We start from the raw sequence: 12,025 nt of genomic DNA, 5'->3' as shown, positions 1-12,025 counted from the left end.
GGACCTGTCTCTGCTTGTGCTGGGGGCTGGACTGAGGCATCTCCAGAGGTCCCTGCTCTGGAGTGGAGGGGGAAGGAGAGGACTGAGTGTGGATGGCATCAGGTGTGTGCAGGGCGTGAGGGTTTGTGTCCTTGGGCAGCAGAGCTGCTCCATGCCAACACAAACAGGTTGTGTCAGTCCTGAGTGTGTGAAAGCTCACTTGGTTCGGCAGAATTGGTGTATCAGTGTAAGTAAGGTCCAAAATAGGAATCTGATCTAGGACTTACAGTGTCACGTTGCTTTTGCCTGCAGAAAACCATTGCTGAGTTAAAAAACAAATTCTGGGATGAAGTGCTCTGTTTTCCCACCATTATAAAACCATATTTCACTTGTTCAAGTAATATAATGGTAGGCTGATTTTATTTTCTGGTGTTATATTTTTTCTGACAGAAGTAGATTTCTTAGGACATAGCAGGTGTGGTGTGTTCACTCCATTTTTTAAACTGGGATAAGAAAATAAAACAATTCCTGCTGGACATTTTTTCCTCTTTTGCTCTTTCCCACAGCTTTAAGCTATTTCATTCATGTGTGTTCAGCCACAATATTGACATATTTTATGTGAAACAACAATGTAGGCTCTACCCTTGTAACTGAACTGTGCATTGGGCTAATTCTAACCCTTTTCCTTCTCATCAGGAAAAACTTTTATGAAGATTAGCAGGTGACAGAATACTGGCCTGATTATATCAAGGCTTAGGAGTAATCTCTTCCCATCATCCTAAATAAAATACTGTGAGTTTTGCTGTGGGTTGTTGGATTTCTGCTGTTCACACAGGGATACAGTCTGAAGCAGAGCATGGCCAACAGTTTAAAAGTACATCTGGTTTTATTTTTCTTTAATTATTTTTCCTAAGGATTGTTTAATTTTGTCTGCTTAATAGTTTTTCTGCAGTGCTTCAGTTTCAAAAGTGAAAAATGACTGAGACTTAATTTGAAGCAACTGTAAACATGAATTGAAAAAACTTGTGCCTTGAACTATTTGAAAAGTTTAAACATAGAAAAATCTTAGACAAGTGTTGAATTAAAGGAAGACATATGGTTAAAAAAAGCATTGTTGTCAACATTGGGATAGATAAAAGCTGGAAAGGACTCCTGTGCCACTTTCAGGAGCCACTTAAATGCACATGAGGGACACTTGTTTAGAGTAATAGTTAGTAGGTGTTTGTATAAAGAAAATGCAGCTTTCAAATTATTGTTCCAGATGTTGACAATAACTGGGACATTCCCCACTGCCACTTCTAAAGTGTCTTAAGAAAGCAACTAGAAACTGAGTGCAATAACAAGGTTTTCAGTGCAGTTTCAGAGGATAGTCCAGTGTGTCCTGGGTTTGCTGCTGAAGTGCTCAGTGCTGCTCCCTCCACTGCCCTGGTTATGAATTTTCATCACCTCACCTGCCTTCAGAAGAAATACAATCATGTGAATGTGTGGCAAGCTGGATCCAGATGAAAACTGTTTGTTAAAATTTTATTTGTCCAAGGTGATGTGATTTGCTTTGGGGAAAGACAGTCATCAGCTGGCACAGGGGGTGAGCTCGTGGTGGGTGCCCACTGTGTCACTGCCCCTCCTCAGCTGGGCAGGGGAGGGAGAGGACAATGAAAAGTTCAGGTTGAGATAAGGACAGGGACATCACCCTGCAAGTGATGGCATAACAGACTCTACCTGGGGAAATCAGCTTAATTTATTGCCAATCAAATCAGAGTACGGTAATGAGAAATAAATCCCCAATGTTAAAATACCTTCTGCCCATCCCTTCCTTTCTCCCAGGTTCAACTTTACTTCACTCTCTGCCTCCTCCTGGTGAGCAGTGCAGGGAGTGGGGTCCCTCCCATGGCAGATGGTTCTCCCATGTGGGTCCTTCCCAGAGGCTGCAGCTCTTCCGAACTGCTCCAGCGCGGTCCTTTCCCGTCCCATGGGGTTCAGGAAGGGACTGTGCCAGCAGAAGGCTGCTGTGGGCTCACAGCCTCCTTTGGGCATCACCCTGAGCAGGTGTGGAGTCCTCCTGATGCCCTGAGAGGCTCCTGGAACCGAGGCTGGCCAGAGTTAAAGGAATAAAGCTGGGATTTATTAAAAGGCCTTCACAGGATTCACCTTGGGCAGTGCAAGAGCCCGGCCGAGGCTGCACCCAAGATGGACGAGGGTCACGAGTCTTCACACCTTTATAAGTTTTGGTCCATTTCCACTTTGGGGTTAATTGTCCAGTTACAGCTCCAGGTGATGCAGTCCCATCCTCCCAGTCTGCTCTCCTCAAGTCCCTGTTGTTTGCACTTTTTGGGCCTGAAGCTGCAGCGGTGTCCTTGGTTCTGGGGCTGGAAAAGGATTGTTTTGTCTGACTGAGCTGTGAGGAGAACTTGCTGACACTTTATATGAAGTTCAGAGTTCTATCCTAATGCAGTACATAATCTGGAAAATAGGAGAGCTGAAACTTAAGGCATCACTCCACGGGCTGCAGCAGGGTCTCTGCTCTCCTGTGGACCCCCATGGGCTGCAGCAGGGTCTCTGCTCTCCTGTGGACCCCCATGGGCTGCAGCAGGGTCTCTGCTCTCCTGTGGACCCCCATGGGCTGCAGCAGGGTCTCTGCTCTCCTGTGGACCCCCATGGGCTGCAGCAGGGTTTCTCCTCTCCTGTGGACCCCCATGGGCTGCAGCAGGGTTTCTCCTCTCCTGTGGACCCCCATGGGCTGCAGCAGGGTCTCTGCTCTCCTGTGGACCCCCATGGGCTGCAGCAGGGTCTCTGCTCTCCTGTGGACCCCCATGGGCTGCAGCAGGGTCTCTGCTCTCCTGTGGACCCCCATGGGCTGCAGCAGGGTCTCTGCTCTCCTGTGGACCCCCATGGGCTGCAGCTGGGTCTCTCCTCTGACCCTGATGTGCCTTTTCCCCTGGCCTCAGTGTCTGCAGGGTTGTTGCTGTCACATACTTGCTCCTCTCTCCCAGCTGCTGTTTTGCAGCAGGTTTTTTCCCTTCCCAAATACGTAATCCCAGAGTCACTACGGGCACTGCTGCTGGGCTCAGCCTTGGCCAGCAGCGTATCCAGCAGGCTGGTGTTGGCTCAGCTGCACATGGGGAAAGTTTTGGCATCTCTGCACAGAAGTTTGTAACCCCTGTAGCCTTCCACTACCAAAGCCTGGCCACACAAACCTGGTACAGGTAAGAACATCCAGGGAACAGCACTCGAACAGCCTGTTGAAGTGTGTTATGTCTAGATTATGACACAACCTGTCTGGCTCTTTATTTATTCGAATTATTTGTGGACTCATTTGTAGGTAATTTGCCTACTCTGGATGTTTTGTTACCCTGTAAGGGCCAGGCAGTTATTGTTTGCTTTAACAGCACTTGCTCTGAATGAAGGTAAGGAGTGGTACATTCCAAGGTAGCTCCCAAGGTCACAAATCAAGTTCATGGCCAAACCAATAATAGCAGGGCACCTTCCCTTTCTGTCCTGTTTTAATTAGGCTGAACAGTGTTGAAATAGCTCTGCAGTGGTGGGGAAGCCATTTTCTTAGAAAACTCAAGTGTGAAAACAGTAATAAATAGTGTGGAGACTATCAGTGTAGAGGAGCCTGTTTGCCTCAGTAGTGCTTCAGAGATGGTTCTACAGTTTTAGACTCCACGTTTATTAAAAACCACACCTTTATAGGCTCTGATCAATTTATTAGTGACTGGGTCTGTACTGCAAAGAATAAGCATTTTCCAGTAGAAGCTTTAAACAAAAATAATAGATTATTGTTTCTCAAGTATAAATGGATGACATAAAATCACTTTTGTACAAAACCAGATGAAGTGTTGCCCTAAATTAATATTTTTTAAGTGTGACACCTTTACTTAGATTTGACCTGGTATCCCTTAACAAAGGCTTAGGGTACAAAATGATGAATAATCAAGAGAAAAAGCAAGTTGAAAAGACTTTTTAGTTTTAGTTTGTATATCATCTTTTTTGATTGGTTGTCAGCAAGAACACTTTGCTCCGAAAATGATAATTTTCCATTAGTTAGGATAAGAGTTGATGAATGGTAGTAGATAATGTTCCAAGTATTAGTCACAAAGACACATGCATACTATTCTGAATTCATTCTGTATTGACAATAGTAATACTGAACTCATCTCTAGCTCCCATTTTCTTTCTAAAATGCTGTTACCAAAACAAGTTATTTATAAATTAAATTAACAGAATTCCACATGTGTAGCTTTTTTGTTGTTGTTTTTTTACTACCAAAAATGCACTTTCTTGTGGCCTTTCTAAATGTGCTTTATTTCTTCAGACCATCTGGAGTGGATATAAAATCTCTTTATATGCTTTTACTATCAAATAATTCTGAACAACTCTAATTTTTTTTTCACTTAATGCAAGTAAATTATCATTAAATCTCCTTTTTAAAGGAGAGCATGCAAGCTGTTAAGACCGCAGTGTACCATTATCATCTTCTGTAATGTTTTCCAAGTATGCCTTCCATCCATGAGAAAAAGGGAAGCCCAAGATTAGGGAGCTGGCAGTTGTGTAGCAGCACGAGTCCAGTAATTAGAGGGAAAGACTTTTGGACAGATTGAGAGAAAAATTTTAAGGTACTCTTGAGAGTTAAAGAGCTTTGTTCTGCTCTTTCAGGCTTGCTCCAGTGATTGATGGTACATATGTAGTCTCAAAAGAAAAGTGCCCTTCACTCATGCAGAAAATCTTTTCATTGCAAAGTGCTATTTTGTTTTATTTTGAGTACCTCAGGTGATTTAAAGAAAGAGCAGATTATTTTTTTAAACGGATGGTTTATGCTGTTTTATGTGGTTATTTTCACTGGTTGGAATAGTCACTGGCACTGATGGGAGGATGTTCACTCATGGCTCAAGAGAGCACTCAGCTGCACGTCCTTCTGATAAAATGAGATTTTTTTTTTTTTAGCAATAACAAATTGAAAGTCAAAAGTTAATAAATCAACGTGTTCAGAGAAACAGTAGTGATGGTAAAGGTGACTGCTCAGGTTGAGTATTCAAAAGTTCTTATGACCAATAAAACAGGCACAGAAAATGTAATTCCTTCTTGCTCTTAGAAGACTGTTTAGAAATTAATGGGGAAACAAGCAGTGGGAAGGGTGGAAAGCCTTTATCCTTCATCTGGGCTCACTTCTGCTGGGGATAGGGTAGGTCAGGAGTGGGAAAAAGGTCTGGAGCAGCAGATAAGGGCTGATGAGTCAGGACAGATCAGCTGCAGATTCCAGAGGGCTGATAAGGATGGGAGGGAGCAAACAGCTCCCTGGCACCGTCTGAGCAGGGGCTGAACACCCTTGGCCTCGCTCAGGGCAGCTGGAAAAGCCTTGTCCTGGGAAATTGTAGGTGTTTTGGGAGAAATAAACCATGAATGCCAGGGTAACATGGAGGTTATGAAATGGGACAGCTTTTTAAGGCAAGCCTGCCATCGAGATGTTGCTTTTTGCTGTCGTCAGTAAATGTACTCGAAACTGTTCCTGGGGTCTAAAAGTGTCTAGTGAAAGTTGCCAGGGGATTATTTTTTATGAATTAATCATCAGCACTCTAACAGACAGATCAAGGAATGGTCTGGTCCTGCATGGTTGTTTCTTGACAAAATTAACACCATGCAACGTGTATGTAGATGGTAGATTTAATAGAAGTTTTGCATCAGCAAGCTTTCATATTCAGTGGACCTGTCTTATTCACTGTACTATTCACTGTCATAGTCAGTGGACCTGGTTTTTTCTACGTTTGCAGGTGGAACTCTTATGTTTGTTCTAGTGGTTTATATCCCAAAGGTGACATTTTTGGTAATGAAATAAAGATTTTATCATTCTTACCTGTCTGGATTCTGACAAGTAGAATATTAATTTTTTGCTGCCTTCATGTCATAGCAGCATTGCCACTCAGACTTTCTTGAACTTTGTCAATAATTGTATTGAATATAATTGTATATAAACAGTGAAAATTACTTAAAATAGACTTTTTATGCTTTTTTGTCAATAAAGCTGCACCTACTATTTCACTTAGTATTTAGAAAAATTACATGGTTTTTATTTGCTCTGATATACTCGTGCAGAAACAAATGTTTACATCTCTTGTGGATGTGTATTAATTGAGATAAAACATAAGCTTTCAAGCTTGATAAATTGGAGTGAGATGTGTAGGTAACTCTGAGTATTACTTGTATTTTAACAGTGAAAGCAAGTTGAATACATTGGTACAGAAACTCCATGACTTCTTGGCTCATTCATCAGAAGAATCTGAGGACACAAGCTCTCCTCCAGCATTATCTAAAAACAAAAGTATAGGTAAAAAGACATTTTATGTTCATTTTGAATGTATATGTGACTTTAAAGTTAAATAACTTGATGTTGCTATTTCACTATATCACACTTTACTGAGTACTTATACCAAATCTTAATGTGATTTGAGTGGTGATAGCTTGATAAATACACAATAGGCCTTTGATACAATATTTATTTCAGTTCTGAATCTTTCTAAAGATGAAAAAAATCTAATCTCCTGGTAATTTCTCTTCTCTGAAACACGAGATATCCAACACACAGGTATTTGCTGTGCTAGGAGTTCCCTTTTCAGTGTTCCTGAATTTATAAATGCAGTGTCCTGGTTTTTCTGCTGTAGTAACGCTTTTGCAGTCCTTGTAGGTGTGGGAGAAGTTCTGGAGATCATGCTTTCATAGTAATTTGAAAAAGATTTCTACATATAATCTGGAAACATTTGAAAAGAAAATAATACTTTAAAAAAAACTTGAGTCCTGCACTAGGTCAAAATTGATATTAGAAATTTTTACTTCTAAGTTAGAAACAGGTAACAAAGTTTAAACACTTTGATGACAATGATTAAAAGTGAAATTATTTCATAGCAGTACTGAATAAAATCTGTTTCCAAATTTAACTGGTTAAATTTGTTTCTTAGTTTAACCTGGACTGGATAGAGGTGCAAAACCTTTCAATCTCTACTACTTAATGAGCTAAAAGTTGTGTTGATGTGGTGGAGTGCAGGAGAAGAGTGTGCTGGCTGTATTAAGAGTTTATTTTCAAACTCCTCTTGTCCTAAGTAATATCTTCCATGGGCTTTCTGACGTGTAGTTTTTATCTTTTAATGCTTTGTTTAGAGAGAGAGTCTGCTGCCTGTGGCACTCACCTCCTCATGTCAGCATCCAACTGAACTGTTAGCACAGGAAAAAGAAACTACTCATGTGGTGCTTCAGCAGAACAGTAGAATAAACTGTGATGTAGATGCATCTCAAAGTGAAATTTTTCTGAGGAGCGCACTGGGAAAAAGAAACCTTCTCTCTTTATCCTCTGTAGTTAAAAATTAGCATGTGGTTCCTTGCTGTAAAACACAGATTGTCTTTGAAATGAATACACTTGCAAATTCATAGCAGACATATTTTAGTGTTGGTTTTGAGATCTAAAAGAACATATTAAAGTTGAAGAGTCGGGATTAAACACTTAAATATTAGGAAATGCCAGAATTTACTGTGCAAATTTCCTTCCCTTCCCAATGTTCTGTGCATAACAAAAATGTCTTTAGCAGCTGTGCTTGCTTTTTTTTTTTTAATCCAGAGAGTGCTCATTACAAGGAGAAGTTATGGATGTGATTAAGGCCAAATCAGATTTATGTAGTAATGGATCTTGTTTTGTTCCAGCATTTGGAGGATATGTGAACTATTGGGTAGAGTGTTGTGAGGAGGGAGATAATGATGAAGGTGGTTAAGTGTGGCCCACGAAGGCTGGATGTTAGGAATCAGTTGGGTATTAGCTGATACACTGACCCTAAACTTCTGTCCCTGCCACAGACAGAGGTCACTTGAAACAGGAAGCAATACTTGCTTTATCGCATTAATAATCTTCTTTATCCCCTTTGCTCTGGAACTGGATGTCTCCCTTCTTTCCACTGCATGGCTGCCAAGCAGGAGAGTCACGGAGAGCTCAGGAGAGCCAGCCTGCCTGCTCTTGTTCCAAGAGTGGAGCAGCAATCCCAGGGGAAGCTCTGCTCCCTGGCAGCCCTGGAGTGGCTGGGCAGGAGCAGCCAGGTCAGCACTGAGCTGGGAGGGGATGGCTGCAGCACACGCTGCTTCGGTGGGCACACGGAGAAACTGGCACTGCAGCACGTTCAGCTGCTTTTGGAACAGCACGTGTGCATCAGGCTGCCAGTCTGAGTGCAGACTCTGCACTCACTGGGGCTGCCAGAGCAGGGAAAGCTCTGCCAAGATCTCCAAGCTGCTATTTTCCATGGGTTTATCACTTGGGCAAAGTTGGTCGAGAGTAGAAGGTGGGCAGTATCCAAGCTCCAGCAGAAATATCACCCTCCTTCCACGTCTCAGGTTCCTCCCTCACAACAGGGAATGCCTGTAATATTTTAGAGAAGTTGTTTCAGGTACTTAAAAAGGCTAAAAACATTGTCTACTTCCATTTTGTATTTCCTCCTTCACATTTGGAAATGGCTGGATGATATTCCCTGCAATTTACTCAGTTCTGCAGAGGTCAAATATCCAGCATTGAATTCTCTAAGTGATTCAGTTTTTTCAAAGTATAGAAGTAAACTGTTTGGTTTTCCCCAAAACTGAAGTTTAAGGATAAAGAGGTTGCAGTGCTAGTGGTCTTCTGTTAAAAATCACAAATAATCCTGATAAGTGTCCTGTAATTATACTTCCTACTCAGTAGCGTCTTATAAAAACCTGCTGTTCCTAAATTTTTGAAGCAACTTCATACAAGAATCATTCAATCACTGAACTGCAAACTTTGCCTTCCATTTCCAACACTGGTGGATTGGAGCAGGTGCCAATAGATTGCAGGTCTTTAGGCTTTATATTCCACAGTTCCCAAGCTTGAGAAATAGGAATTCTCATCAGAACTTGAATCAAATGGGATTTTTGTCTATGCTTCCATGATGCCAGATTTAATACTTTGTTTCTTATGTCAGGATGTGTGAGAGAAAATACTTGTAGTAAATTCTTAGAGATCAGCAAAAACTTGCAGTGCTTCATTTTTTCTTCACCAACAACAAGGCTCCCAGGGACTGAACTGAAAGGGATTTCTGAATTATTTCTGTAAAATTTATGCCACACAATGGAATGTTTTTTCTGTTATGCAGCAGTTTGTCTCTGGAAGTCACAGTTCTCTCAGTCCAGGCTGGTGAAACATAAACAATGCTGTGATGTGCAATATGAAGAACTTCTGATGTTCCTTGCATTTCAATGGACTCCTTTAATTTTTCTCCATAGGTAAAAGCAGAGAACCTAAAGGAAGTCCAGCTTCAATGGAGAACAACAGGGACGAGGTAGGAATAGAAATAGTTCTGAATTTTCCTTGCATGTCTAGTGCGCAGTGCCTGAGTTCACTCTGTTGCTTTTGCAATAAATACTTCAATAATACTGTCAGAAGCACCCATTAATGTCATCCCCCTTCACCCTGTTACTCAGATAACAGTAGGTACTTGGTTGTTCTGTATATGCTTCCTTTTTGAAAACAAAAATGGACACACTGGATCTGTGTTAAACTGAGCAGAAATTTTTCATGTGGTGGGTTACTTCTGTTTGTTCTCCTATTGGAAACATTCTGGTGGACAAGATCTTAACATTGCAGAGAACACAAGTGCCAGTGTCACGCCTTAGTTTGCCTTTACTGCTGTAAATTCAGGTATTTTCAATTGCCCAGACCTAGTTGTGATCTGAGTGCAAAAACAATTGAAAAAATCAGTTTTGCTCTGAAGATCTTAACATTGCAGAGAACACAAATGCCAGTGTCACGCCTTAGTTTGCCTTTACTGCTGTAAATTCAGGTATTTTCAACTGCCCAGACCTAGTTGTGATCTGAGTGCAAAAACAATTGAAAAAATCAGTTTTGCTCTGAAGGCAGCTGGTGCTTTCTGGCCCATGAGCCACATCCCCAGAGTCTGTTCTGCTGGCAGTCTGTGGGTACAGGCTGCTGCTACTCCTGAGTGCCAGGGCCCTCTGCAAGGGTGGGTTGGACAAGGGGATGGTTTCTTCATGTAGCAAGAAGAACGTTCCCAAACCTGTGTGAGCTGCTGACTTCTGACCTGAAACTCCACAGATTCAGTTGAACTGAACTGGCATGACTGTTGAAATTGTCAGTTGTAGTTACTGCTTTTCCTGCTGCTCTTTTTAAATTATTTTTTATAAGGGCGCTGGTGATTTCTGGGTTGTTTCTAGTTAATGCAAGAAACTGTTTTTTGACAGTTCCCTTGGGTATAAATGTGTTGACTTTTACATTTTTTTCTTGTTTCTAGGGAAGTAGTTCTTCGGAAAGAACCAAATCCTTAGGATCATCCCGTTCCAAAAGGTTGGTTTGGAAAATAAAAACAAATAAAACCAAATAAATTAGTTTTTGGGTGTGGGAAGTTATAGAAAAGTGGGTGCACTGCGTCAAATATTTTTGGTCCACACCAGTATAAATCCATGAAGTTATGGAGTGCTGGTAAAACAAATGCCTCATCATACACTTAAAATTCAAACCATTTCTCAGGATGAAAGGTTAAGATGCTAAAGCTTGATTATTATTTACAAAGACAAGATTATCCCATATCTTCAGGACAAAGGAGTTTTTACAAGAGTTCCTTCAGTCTTGCTTTTGTACATGTAGGATTCTTCCAAGAATGTAATTTGGGTCATACAGAAAAAATGGTTTTATGTCCTTCACTACTGGGAGAGTGCAGCATCAGACTGTGCTGTTGAGCTGTCCTGTGCAGAAACTGCCATTTGCTGTATCCCTGCTTTTCTATTTCCTTCTTTGATGTAAAAAGTGTGAATTGTTTACCAACTGCTTGAACCTCCAGGAAACAAATTATTTGTGTCCCAAGTAAGAGCAGACTTAGTCCAGTCAAACTCCTCCTCATCTGCTCTCAGCCGGCGCTCACTCAAATCCTGTCCTCTGTGATTTTTATTAAATCCCAGTGAACAGTGCAGGGAGTTGAGCTTTCAACAGCTGCCTTAGTACTGCTCTTTAGAAATCTGTATCTCTTTTCACTCTCCTTTTAGTCAAAGTTGCTTTATTTTATCATGTCTGCTGGAATTAATATTCTTCAGTCTCCTTTTTATGTTTGTCTTGATGCCATATTTGCAAGTGTGATTTTAGTTTAGGCTTTAGTTTCTCCCTCATCTTCTGAATCCAGTGTCCTGCTGAACTCTTTTCATTTATATACTTTTTTTAGTCCTGTTTTTTGCTTCTGGTCTTATCACTAAAGGGATTTTCACTCATCCATTTATCATACTGTACCTTATATTGACAAAACCAGTATCCTGCAGGAGCTCATGCATTTTTCAGACTACTGAAAAATTTGCTCCATATTTTGTATTATTTTATTATTGTTGCATTATTATTGTGTGGAATTCTATCAGCTGATCCTTTTGTTCAGTAGTCAGCTTTTTAATTTTTTTCTGCATTTCCTTCATTTCCTTGCCAAGAAATTCCTTCATCTCTTCTGCCAAGATGCTTTTTGTAATTTGCTAATATCTTTCTGTTCTCTTTGTGCTGCCTCTTAAACATGGAATGATGGATAAAATTCATTCACCTGTGTTTCATTTAGACTTCTTTCCTGGAATTGTGACTTCCTTAAAAATACATCACACCTTGATTTTACAACAAAAAGATTTTATTAGTATATACTTCTGTTCCACATGGGAGGGGACAAATCCTATTTTAAGCCAGAAAATTATCCTACAATTGTATAGTAATAACTTGGAGCATCCCAGCTCATAATGTCTTTAATTAGTTTAAAAATAAATTCCTTTCTCACAGTTCATATGGTATTTTGCCTGCAAAGCTTACCTGAATTGCAGTTTGTACTGTTTGTCAGAACATGGGGTTTTTTTCTGTCTATGCAGGAAACCTACAGTTGTAACAAAATATGTTGGGTCAGATGATGAACAAATTGTAGATGAAACTGTAAATGAAGATATTTCAAATGAGAACTCAGAGAATGATGTAGATATGCAAAGCTTGCCTAAAGGTAGGTCATGTTTTTTAGTTTTTTTTTTTTTTCTTTAT

At 40.7% G+C, this 12,025-nt stretch overlaps 1 protein-coding gene across 2 annotated transcripts in view; it reads left to right on the top strand.

Moving 5' to 3' along the window:
- Nucleotides 1–12,025, top strand: part of ATRX (ATRX chromatin remodeler) — a 66,165-nt gene that overhangs the window by 4,789 nt on the left and 49,351 nt on the right. For both annotated transcript variants that reach the window (XM_068205198.1, XM_068205197.1), the window contains exons 2-5: nt 6,189–6,301; nt 9,244–9,299; nt 10,269–10,321; nt 11,863–11,987. In XM_068205198.1, the coding sequence (XP_068061299.1) occupies nt 6,189–6,301; nt 9,244–9,299; nt 10,269–10,321; nt 11,863–11,987 (347 nt within the window). The remainder of the gene's footprint in view (nt 1–6,188; nt 6,302–9,243; nt 9,300–10,268; nt 10,322–11,862; nt 11,988–12,025) is intronic.

The sequence above is a fragment of the Anomalospiza imberbis genome, chromosome 14 (genome assembly GCF_031753505.1).
Source record: "Anomalospiza imberbis isolate Cuckoo-Finch-1a 21T00152 chromosome 14, ASM3175350v1, whole genome shotgun sequence".
Classification (NCBI taxonomy): Eukaryota; Metazoa; Chordata; class Aves; order Passeriformes; family Viduidae; genus Anomalospiza; species Anomalospiza imberbis.
This window is presented reverse-complemented; position numbering and strand designations above follow the sequence as displayed.